The sequence below is a fragment of the Lygodium microphyllum genome, chromosome 1 (genome assembly GCF_053477565.2).
Source record: "Lygodium microphyllum isolate KBCC chromosome 1, Lygodium_microphyllum_v1.1.10, whole genome shotgun sequence".
Lineage (NCBI taxonomy): Eukaryota > Viridiplantae > Streptophyta > Polypodiopsida > Schizaeales > Lygodiaceae > Lygodium > Lygodium microphyllum.
Window position 1 is genome coordinate 4,778,570 of NC_141135.1, and position 12,405 is coordinate 4,790,974.

The 12,405-nt window shown below is 39.4% G+C and overlaps 1 protein-coding gene and 1 pseudogene across 1 annotated transcript; both read right to left on the minus strand.

Moving 5' to 3' along the window:
* Positions 1-349: 349 nt before the first annotated feature.
* Positions 350-1,400, minus strand: LOC148040797 (gibberellin receptor GID1B pseudogene; annotated as a pseudogene).
* A 947-nt stretch (positions 1,401-2,347) lies between these two features.
* LOC148040798 (putative germin-like protein subfamily 2 member 5) lies at positions 2,348-3,484 on the minus strand. Its single transcript, XM_087686880.1, has one exon. The coding sequence runs from the start codon at positions 3,347-3,349 to the stop codon at positions 2,588-2,590; it is 762 nt and encodes a 253-aa protein (XP_087543006.1). The 5' UTR covers positions 3,350-3,484; the 3' UTR covers positions 2,348-2,587.
* Positions 3,485-12,405: the final 8,921 nt, after the last annotated feature.

A 12,405-nucleotide genomic window follows, 5' to 3' on the forward strand; every position in this document is an offset into this window, starting at 1 on the left:
CATAACGCATGTGGGGCCCCATGAACAGAATATAAATAAAACAATTTGTCATCAGCTGGAATATAGACGCTCATCAGCTGGAAAGAATATAAACGAAATAATGTGTCATCAGTTGGAATATAGAACCTCATCAGCTGGAAATAATATAAGCCTTGAGTGGCAATGCCATACAGGCAATCTAGCAAGTGCTTCCGACTGTGTATGTTGTTGACGACAACATGGAAGCTTTCCTCAGAGCTGAAATAAAATGGAAGAACCTCACAAGCTACTTTGGTGACCAATTTTCCCAATGCATTTGAGTGCTTCTGCACTTGAGTCATGCGCATTATTGTCCTTTGTCATGCTTATTCTAATGACCTCCAGAAGCAAGAACATTCCAACCTGACAAATTCCTGGAGGATGGATTTTCGCAAAGGGCGAGGGAACCGAAGGTTGTTACATAATGGAGTTGTCAATCTTGAAGAATGTCTAGGCCCCCAACGACCACCAAGCAAGGAGGTAGATTTAGTTTAGCCAACTGTGGTGCCAGGAGAGAGAAAGGATTACAAGCAGGGTGTTCTCTATTTTCCCCGACAAGAAGAAAAGCTTGCCAATACCAATCTCCATCCCTTATTGTAATGAGGAGAGAAAGGATTACAAGCAGGGTGCTCTCTGTTTTCCCCGACAGGAAGAAAAGCTTGCCAATACCAATCTCTATCCTTTATTGTAACGAAGTACCTACCATCCAATAATTTCTCTGCAGGAGTCCTCTATTGTCCTCCAAACATAGGCATTAAGAGAATCATTCCTGTAAGAGAAAGGATTACAAGTAGGGTGCTCTCTGTTTTCCCTGACAGAAAGAAAAGCTTGTCAATACCAATCTCTATCCCTTATTGTAACGAGGAGAGAAAGGATTACAAGCAAGGTGCTCTCTGTTTTCCCCGACAGGAAGAAAAGCTTGCCAATACCAATCTCTATCCCTTATTGTAATGAAGTACCTACCATCCAATAATTTCTCTGCAGGAGTCCTCTGTTGTCCTCCAAACATAGGCATTAAGAGAATAGTTCCTGTAAGATGTATGCCCTCTTCTGAAGCCCTAACTCCAACATTGTGGGCTATGTTCCCCCCTAAACTGTTTCCTGCAAGAATGCACTTGTTCCCCCCTGGACTGTCTCCTGCAAGAATGTACTTGTTTGAGCAGCAACCCAGATAAAGAAGACATTGTCTCCCCATGTCACTCCTTGCCCATCTCACACATGTCAATCCATCTTAATATGCTACTGGGTACCTATGCTCGGGCTCGTCTGAAATTGAGGGAAAGTACAATAGCAACAACATTATAGGTCTTTGCTAACCTCCTACACATCGCATCGTATATGGCACTATTGGTAGACGTTGTTATCTGGCAACCTCTTGTCATGAATAAAATTGACTGCAGGATGTTACAATGGTCACTGCTTCCATTGGAACGTTGTATGGAAATTGACTAGCGCATCGATAGATGAACATGTTGGGTTCCAGGATCATCCAGCCCTCACAAATCAGATAATCCTTCAAACTAGACTCCATGGCTTTGCACATCAGCAATCACGGACCTAATGTGTCATCTTCTTGGAAATCTATTTTTATCTACACAGATTTGGCGAGACACCTATCCTCAATGCCTAAACTTATATGCTCCCACGTTAACTGTAATGACAGCCTTCAAGTAAGTGCCTTAATCCACGATTAAAAGAAACATGAAATGTGAAGGGATGAAAGACCTGGAATGATGGACACAAACTCTGCAATTTGCAAAGAATCTCGTCCAGGTGCTCCTTCGGAAAGACCACTGAGACAGTGAATTGCTGTTGTCGTAGAAATAGATACTCATTGTCTAGGGTGTTATAGTAGAAATAGATACTCATCTTGTGTGATTGATGCTTAGTTAAAAGACGCATGCCTCCACATCTAGTGTAAATACAACATAAGTGCCCTTTCAACTTTGCATACTAGTTCATGTCATGATTCCAACACAACCAAGGAGCATGTTCAACTCAATCTACTTCAATGTAAACATTAGGATGTGAGGGATTAAGCAATGGGTGAAAAACTACGAATAAATAGTAAGAGTTATAATGATAGCTGCATTATTATCATATTGTTGAGTGTTGTACTATAAACCCATTAGTGAGCAATGGCATGGCATCAATCGATAAACTATATGCATGTGCCTACCCCTTCCCATGTTCCAACCACAGAGTCTATATAATCAATGCTCACAAAAAGCATTTTAACTAAAACAATTGGAGGTATTTTTGAATCAAATTAGAGGCATTTACAAAATTTTAGACCAAAGTTATTGTAAACTTCCGAGTTTGAAACCTTCTTGTTTAAATTTTGATGGTTTTCCTTGAATACGGTGCATAATAATAGTAGGATATCGAAGGGGAGACTTCCAATTTATTCAAGAGAAATAATTAGACACGGGTTCCTGTTTTATTCACGCAAGCGGGTTAGAGCTGCGTGTGCAGGATAGGAGAGGGGGGTGCTAAGACTAATATATTACTGCAATAAATATGTAGTCACTACACTAGAATATAGTCGATTATGGCTTCTGCAAGCTGCTTACATGCCCTGGAAGGTGGCCCTGATGGAGTCGAGCGTGGCGTCGTCGAGGAAGAAGGTCTTGCGGAGGACGACGTTGGGGATGTTGGGCGTGAAGAGGGAGTTGGCTACCAGTTGGAAGCCGGGCTGTTGGCTGTTGAGGGCGACGATTGCGTGGGCTGGGCCGGAGCCGACGTTGAGCTGGAAGTGCAGGAGGCCGCGTGGGAAGATCATGACGTCGCCCGGGCCGAGGACCTTGGCGAAGAGCTTGTTAGAGGTGTCCACGAAGGCGCAGTAGAGGTTGCCAGACAGCACAAAGATGATCTCGCTGGCCCTGGGGTGCGTGTGGGGCACGATCACCCCGCTGGGCTCGAAGTCCAGGCGCGCCACCGACAGCCCTAGCGTGTTCAGGCCTGGAAACTGCTCCACGAGCCCAACAGTGGGCACTGCCAGCACCGGGCTCTCGCTCACGTTGGCTGCAGCTTGGGCTATGCCGTGGAACACGAAGTCCTCCTCCGTCACCTTCTCTGCCTCCTTGCAGGGATACCCGTTCACGCTCAGAGTCTGCGACAAGTCCGCCACGCAGTAGTCCTGAAGCGGATCCGGGTCGGACGCCCGCACTACTACGCCCATATAGTCATTGTTGCAGGCGTACAGTACCATCATAGCTATCAGCACCAGGTGGCTGCTCAAGCTGCCGCTGCAGATCTGTAGCCTCCTCGATCTCATCCCGGCATCGCGCTGGCTAGCTGATGTCGTGATCATCATCCTCATCGAAATCATGTGGCGCTTTGGATTCTAGTACTTTCTATCCCGTGGTAGGTGCAGATCGAGCCCCAGAGAGAGAGAGAGAGAGAGAAAGAAAGGAGGACGAGGTACAGGAGAACTAGAGGAATGGAAGATTGATTGATGGATAGAAATGACCTGAAGCTGATTGGAAACCCATAAGAGACCCGCGTAGATATATATAGAATCGTCATCGCATGCACGAAGTTTCTTGTCCACTTGTACTGGTCGCTGTTACCATGCTCAATCGCAAGTCGATAACCTCCCGTCTTTCGTTCTGTCGACGTCCAAGCTTTTGACTCCGATCAGGCTCCACCTGGGCCTAAGCTTTCTCACTCTTGGCAATCCCTTTTTTCTTTCCGTGAAACGAGTCTTTACACGCACACATTTACGTGATCTACTTGCATCTTTGCAAACAACTAACCTTCCGTCAATCAAACTCCTTCCTTTAGCTTTCGTCTATTCTTCATCAATCTTGTGTAGCTATCAACTCCCTCGATTGCATGACAAAGTTTGGGGACTTTGCATAATATTGCATAATTCCAGTTACCCTTGCTTTAAGCAATGCTTGAGGGTTCACTATGCAAGAACACCATATAGCGAGTGCATGTGTTAAAGGTGTGTCTTTGCCCTATCTTTTTGCCATTGTGAAGACTGCAAGATGCGAGAATTTTCCTTAGTACATAAATTAGCCAAAAGAAAGAGAAATATTTTAAATTTCAAATCTAACATTTATTTCTCACTTTTTGTTTCTTGCAATGATTCAAAACTGATCTATGAAATAATCATGTCTTTGAAGCTTGCAATTCCTTGTTCCCGTAATGAAAAAGAATAGTGGATGTGGCATCATTAGTGATATTGTGATTAGACACAACTTTCTCCACGTGTAGGGCTTAGCTGCTACCATAAACATTGATGTGGAGCATCGACTGGAGTTCTGCATACGCAAGGGACTTTTAATCATTTCCTACATAAGAAAAAAAAGGAAATTCCCTATCAATTCCCTAGTTAAAAATACACACAAGTAGGCAAAGTAAATAATAGGAAAAGTGAAACTTTTCCTAGTAAGAGAAACAAGGGAATCGCACGATTCCTTTCCCTACTTTATGTAATTTTAACTAGGGAATTGATAGGGAATCTCCCTTTTTTTCTTGCATATGTAGGAAAATGTTTCAACTATCTTTTCCTACACATGGTAATTTCCCTATATAGAACATTTCTTATGTGATTCTAATATTTCTATAACTTGAAAATATTGCATTTTTCTTAGTTACATATTCCTACTTAGGTGAATTTCTAAATAGAAAATTATCTAGAAAATTTTCAAATGGAAAATTATATAAAGATTATTTAGTTAATTTCAAATAAGACATAGTACACATCTAATAGATTATGTTAAAAATTCACTATATAGACTTTTTTTCCTATGTCAAGAAAATTTTTCTAAATAGATAATATTTTTCTATATAAGCTTTTTTTCCTATGTAACAAGCAGGATACACATAGACTAGGGATTAGACACCCAGTCACAGTGAGCGGGGTATATAAGGTGTAATTGTCCTAGATTAGGCCAACAAGTTATTATCAAGAACATACTCTTCACCTTCATCTCCAGCTTTCATGGCTTCCTTCTTCCTTCTCTCCTCTTTTGTGTCTTTCTCTCTCCTCTTCTAGTATTATTTTCCCTTCTTCTTACTCTCTTTCTTGTGTTGGACTAATCATGTCACTTAGATCAACTCGTGGCTCTTGGGCTTCCATACTATATGCTAGATGAGAGAGAGAGAGAGAGAGAGAGAGAGTATGTGTGTGTGTGTGATGCTTGGCAAGTGGTTGTGAATATACTAGGTAGGGTCATGGATTGGAATTTGATAAACATTGAAAACATCCAATTTAGGGTGGTATGTAAATTACTTGTTGAATTTGTCCTACTACTTTGAGTCACATAATATGTTATTTCTCGCTCTTTGAGAATACGTGATGACGAGCTAATCAATTCACCTCCTACAAACATGAAATTTGCATATATTTTCTCTTCTAAAAGGATGAAGGTGGGAAAATATCTCTTTCATTAGAAGGAAACATTTTTCTTAACAATCATTTGCACAATTAATTCATTTGACTTATTTCATCAAATAAACATTTTTTACAACAAAGGTGTAACTCCTTGCAAATCATTTGATCAAGTTAAAGGTTTTATCTTTTTAAAGGATTTTCATGTAAACACATTGGGAATTAAAGTTTACCCTAGTGTGAACTAGGACAAAAAATGTAGTGATGTGATTAATACTTCAATTCAACATCTACTCTTGCTTTTCCTTTGTTTTACTCCACCTAGATCTTGTTATGTTATGGAATCTACAATCTCTTATTTCATCTATATATGTTTTCTTAATTGACATATTTTGTAATTATCTAGAACTTGACATATGATAAGGATAACAACATTTGACATACAATATTTGACTTGCAAAGTATATGAGGGTTAGGATTTTCATTAATTTTTATTTTGTACAAGAGGCCTCTTATTTTTTACTCAATGGAAATGTCATCTTTTCACAATAATAGTGTAGCTTAGAGACATGTTTTGTAGTTTTCAATGGTATACAACCATTTTAATCTTTTGATGTTTCACCTTAATCTACTTTTGCATTCTCTTAAACCTAGTTGTATTATGCATATAGTCATGAACAATAGCAATTTTATATTCTATTTTGGCATATGTTACTAAAAGGGTTTGATATATATCACAATCAAACAACTTCTTAGAATAACTTTGAATTTTGACAAATGACTGACATATCATACTTGTAGGGGCAAAGGCCTTAATTATGTTACATCTTTTGGTACTATAGTCTTGCTTTTGCTACATGCTCCTTATACACTAGAGACATTGCTTACGTTAGATACTCAAATGTCACTTATAATCTATTTGTAATAATTCACTAGCAATGTACATTGATGTTTGTCATTGGATTGATTCTTACATTAACTTCTTGTAAAATGAACCTTTCATGCTATACGTCATATGTTTGGCAAGCTCTAATTGCTACATCGGCTTCTTTGGTGTTTTAGTATCCCTTGTGCCCCCCACTACAAAATTAAATTTCATTGTTTGCATTCATGTGTTATCTTACAAAGTCCAAACTGAGCATGGACTACACACCACTAATAGTAGAATATGATGCTTATAACTTTAAAAGGGTCTTCTAAGTTGCAAATAGAAATTCAAGGGTCTACTAGTACACCCCATTTAATTTGAACATTTTGATTGGAAAATAAATCCTACAAGGTTCTACTAGTACACCTTTAATGAAAACTAGCAATTGTTCTTAATGCAATTGCAAAACTTTTGTGGAAACTTGTCATATGCCCTCAAACAATTGTTTTTTTTCTACGTAATTTTGATAAAAAATGCAACTTTGAGTTTCATGTTTCTGAAAACCACATCAAAACCCTTCTTTTTTTACTATTTTTATTTCTAGTGCTTCTTATGAAGATATGATCAACCAAACTCGACAACCAAACTCGAAAGGCTTTGAGTTTTGAGTTTGAAATGACAAACTTGGGCTTGCTGCACTATTGTTTCTGGATGGAAGTCTGGCAAGAGCGAGGAAATATCTTCATCTCTCAAAAGAAGTATGCATGGGAGATCTTGAAGGCATTTGGCATGATGGAGTGCAAAGAGATAGCTACACCGATGGAGGTGAATGCAAAGTTATCCATTAAGGATACATCAACACTAGCAGACATTGGGAGGTACAGGAGATTGGTCGGCAATTTGACCTACTTGTGTAACACTAGACCAGATATCAATTTTGTTCATTAGGAGAAATATGGACTCTCTTTTTTGCCCCTTAAGGGGTTTCTCTCACCTCTCTCTCTCTAAAGAGAGATTCCAAAATAATAATATAAATAGAGATCTTCTACAATCAAGCAAATCTCGTTTTTGTGTTTTCAATAGATTTCACCTATTATTTTATTCCCAAATTGCAGGATAAGGTCACTTTTTCTCAAAATCCTCATAACTAAAAAAATACAATTCTATTTTTTCTAAAAACGCAGCCAATCATTCTTTAATGCCCTCATGACTCTTTAATGCCCTCTTTAGTGCCCTCATGACTTTTCAATCATTCTCATTCTCGCTTCTTAAAAGGGCGGAAGTTAAAAAACGATATAAAATGACGTACACATCATATTTTAAGATTATTTTTTACCCAGAGACACCTTTTTGACTCAAGAGTTTCCTTGTAAATTTTCATTTTTTGGACAAGTATATACCTATTTCTGGGCATTTTTTCATTCCCTCAGAAAGCTCTAGTTTTGTCCCAAATTTTGTGCATTCTTCTCTTTCCCTCCAGAATATGGTTTCTTGCATACGAGTTCTTCTGAAGCAGCATTGAGGAGTAGTTTTGATACCATTTGTTGAAATCAAAGAATCTCTATCTACAACACACTCTACCCTGCTACAAGCCATCTTCCTCTTCAGAAATATGCAGTAAGAAATCTCCATCTTCAATAGTCTATACTACAAGCAATCCAGTGATAATGGAGGTATCTTTATTTTTTTAATCTTTGTGATGTTATTATTCTTCACAGTTGTTGTTCAGTCCTTAAGCATCAATTCATAGAGAGAGAGAGAGGGGGGAGAGAGAGAGAGAGGAGGGGAGAAGGGGGGGAAGAGAGGACTGTGTGAGATGAACAAAGAAAATAAGTGATAGAGTGACAGATAGTAAATTAGGGTAGAAGATAAGATGATGTTATTGTTTTCCACTATCCAAGCTTCAGTATGAATGTGTTTAGGGTTTCCTTGATGAATTTTTGTTGAGAGAGAGAGAGAGAGAAAGAGAGAGAGAGAGAGAATATTTTGGATAGAACAAAAGATAAGATTTGATGCTAATTAGAGGTAGATTAAAAGCCAAGATTACAGGCTGATTAGGGGTTGATTAGGGTCTATCAAGACTGAAAGCAAGAGAAAGAGACAAGAACCAACTGGGTTTTAAAAAAAATACAGATATAGTGAATCAAAGGGGTGTAGTTCTACGATTTGAATGTTAATCCAAGTTAACATTTGCATACTTTTTTTTTGCAGAATGCAGGTGCAGGATGTACCAAGAGAAAGAGAGATATTCACTTTCAATTGGAGGATGAATATGCACCAATGTTCAAAAGAACTGTGGAAAGAGATGATGCAATAAGATGCAGGATGCAACAAGAAAGAAATGCAGGGGAAAAAAATGTGGACCTTGGGTTGATGGGTGCATTTATCCACCCGATCCACTCACTCGAAGGCCACCACAATTTGAAGGGCTTACATCATTTGTAAAGTTTGCTTGTGAAGGCAATGAAGGATTGTATGGATACACATGCAGACTTGTCACACAAGGATTAGCAGGGGCTCATCAAACCTTGACAAATATGCAGACAAGATTACAAGGGAATATGCAGTCTTTGATGGAAAAGGATAGATTATTGGCTGAGAAGGATAGAGAGAACCAGAACCTACAACAAGCAATGCCTGTCATTGAAGATGCTATGCATGCTACACACGTGCAGAATATGGAGTTACAGTCTAAAGTCAATGACTTGGAGAAGGAGAATCGAAACATAGAGAGGAAGCTCACAAAAACTTTGGAGATTGGGCCCACTTTAAAAACCAAAGAGGCACGTCGGCGCGTCCGATCCGTTAAACCAATTGGCCAATTAGCCAAAGGAAGTGGACAATATCATAGACGGATATATGCTCAATCTACTACAATGAGAAATATGTTTCCTCATGCAGAGAATGATACTATTGCCAAAGTCCTTAGCAAGAATATGGTCAAAAATGCATTGGAAAATCGTAAATTTAGGGACATTGTGGATGGTGTTGCTAGTGAACGTCTTAGGGATGTGAGGAACTTGTTTACTGCTACAGATGCTCAGGGATTATGTGACAAGGTGGGAATGAGTTCTGAGTCATATAGTATGCTCTATCAACAATTGGATACAGGTTTTAAGCAAGTCTTCAATACTAAGCGAGTAATGCCTCTGCCAAAACCATTTCACGTGAAGAAGGCTCGAAAACAACTAAATGAGAAAGTTTTAGAACTAATTAGTGAGCCTACGCATCTGGAACACACACACATATTGAAGTATGGTTCCAAAGAAGTTGCCTTTGTATTGAATGCATCCAACAACTTTGTATTGGATATATGTAGGGTTCAGATTGCTATGGTCAAGTTTTACAATATGTCTATGGAAGAATGTAGAGGCAAGCTTAAGTTTGTCCTCAAACTTGATGAGAGTGAGATTATCAAGGGGCAAAAACTTGAGCGTGTGAGTATAACACTTATGAATCGAGCATTGGATCCCAACATCGATGAAAAACATCCTTTATACTTCAGTGTACAATCAAAGAATGAAATATGGTGGCTTGCAGCATTTGAAGTACCAAAGGAGGACCATGAAGTACTTAAAGTTTTTTTAAACCTCACTAATATACCCAGTGTTATTCAACAACAAAATAATGGAGCAGTTTTACACGTTGAGGGGTTTGGGGACTATCAAGTTGAATGGCATCTTGCAGGTGATTTAAAAACATTGAAGTGTATGTTTGGTTTATCAAATGCAGCAAATGCAAAATTTCCGTACATATACTGCATGCAAACTAGGAAGAAAGGGAAAGATGGAAAGAAAGAATGGCTTGCCAAGGCAGGACAACAAGGTGCTCCGACACGTGATCAGAAAGTCATGAGAAATGGAATGCTAATTCCAGTGGATCCAAACAGGTGCCCTATTTTGGAAATACCACTAACAAGGGTTCACTTTTGCACATTGCATTGTTTGGTTAGAATAATTGAGAAGCTAGTATATGAATATATATGCTTTGCATACAAGATGCAGCCCGTGTCAGAATCTAATGCTACATGCAAGAAGGTAGAACAAGTCCTCTCTGAAGTTGGATTGCACGGAGGCCAAGTAGAAATAAAAAAGGACGAGAAAAAATCGGGGAAGAGTGGAAATGTTCCTTGTAAACCATGCTTTGGCGGACCCAAGGCTAGGAATTTTTTATCTCCACCTCGAGATGAGGAAGGCAATATACTAGTGAAACAACCAGAGAAGTACGAAGCATGGAAAAAGTTGCACCTTGCTGTTTCAGATTGGAGCAATGGGGGACGAACGAGGATTGCGAAGGCAGAAGTGTGGATACACCTAGATAGATTAGCAGCTCTCTTACAGAAGTTGGGGTTTATGGATGGTGATGCCAATGCATTTAAAGAGACAACTGCTAAATTTCATAAGTCCATGGTGGAGGCATGGACTACAAATAGCATAACACACTACATGGTCAGTATTATCACCATTGCAAAAAATCATCATTTCGAATTACTTTGTGTTTCTAATCTCTTTTCTTGTGCAGCATATACTTGAAGCACATGGTCCATACTTTGCAGATCAAGGAAGTTTGGCAATATGGTCAACTCAAGGCATGGAAAGATCTCACTGGCAAGCTCGCTGTGCTTTTCAAAAGGCAGCTGATCATGGAGGTGGCATCAATGATTCCAATTCTATGAGGCAATTATTCCAATGGTGGTATAGGAGACTAGAGATACGATATGAGGAAAAAGAAAAGAAGTCCAAAACATCTCAAGCAGAATCTATAACTAGGGCAATATATGAAGTGAGAAAAGCAAGATATGAAAACAGCACAGCTAGACAACGGCACACAGAATGGTTGGCAACCCAAGAAAGAGATAGTAAAAAATGGAGACCTAGATAAAGATAATAATTTTGATGCATTTAGAGTCCACAAGAGAGCACAAGTCCCAAGGATATGACACATCAATACTCATATCTCTAACATGAGATGTCTTATAAATTTTCTTTAAAATTTCAAAGGTTTGTCACTATATTTTTCAAAGTCGATTTCGAACTTTGTTTTTTAATTATGAAAAGTCGATTTTGAAATCCTAAGACAAAGATATGAAAATTCTAAACATTGGAACATTCATTGGCCTAGAGAGAGAGGGGGGGCATGAGGGGGGTGTCAGGAGATAGAGAGAGGTAGGGATGGGGTGGAGAAATGAAATGAAATGATAAATTTAAAATTCATTTACACCACAGTAAGTTTGAAAGTTTCGTATTTAAGTCGTCTCTCCTTTCATTTTTTTCCCATTGCTCTCCACTCTACCCTCCACCTTTCTATCCTTCATCATCACAGCCATGGCACGTTCCAAGATTTCTATCAAAAAGGCGCCTGCGAGAGCAAGAGCTCAACACTCTTCCGAATCTAGTGAGCGTACTGTGAGTGACAAAGATCCCCTGGTGACCGATAACGGTGGCCCTACTGCAGCCAATAATGGTGGCGCTACTGTGGCCAACAATGGTGGCCCTAGTATGGTCGATAATGATGGTTCGCCATTGTCCAGAAATGGTGGTCCACATGCTCCAGCTGCTCCACCTCCCACTACTGCTCCACCTCGTAATACACGCCCTCCAACACATAAAAAGCGAAGATGGAGACCAGGCACAGCTGTGCTACGCGAGATAAGGAAATTCCAGAAGAGTACCGACTTGATTATTCCTAAGGCACCATTCTCCAGGTTGGTGCGAGAAATACTGCAAGATCTACAGTCAAGGCATCATCACAAGTTCTTTTCGAGGAACCAGGCAAGGAATGTGGGGCGATGGTCAAGCCAAGCCTTGCTTGCTCTCCAAGAAGCAGTTGAAAGCTACTTGATTGATCTAATGAGTGATGGTCAAATTTTAGCCATTCATGCCCGACGTATCACTATTAAGCCCATAGATCTAGTTCTTGTTCGCAGGATCCGCAATAACAAGGATGCATTTAATCTTAATGTCAACAATATGCTTTAAGAAGCTACCTTGTAATTGGATCTATGTTTTTAGCTCAGGTTTGGTTGTAGATTGTAAGGAGCTTAGTTTTGGGTTATCTTTCCAGTAGACCTTCAAGTATTTGATAGTAGTGGCCTGCAAAATGGAGCTAAATTTTCCCTAGCTCTAGTTGTACTTGGTGCGATGCACTATCTACCGTGTATTTCATAGTTTCGCAA

What these genes read in the sequence shown, in the direction of transcription:
- LOC148040798 (XM_087686880.1), bottom strand. Translation starts at nt 3,349, where the DNA reads ATGATTTCGATGAGGATGATGATCACGACATCAGCTAGCCAGCGCGAT.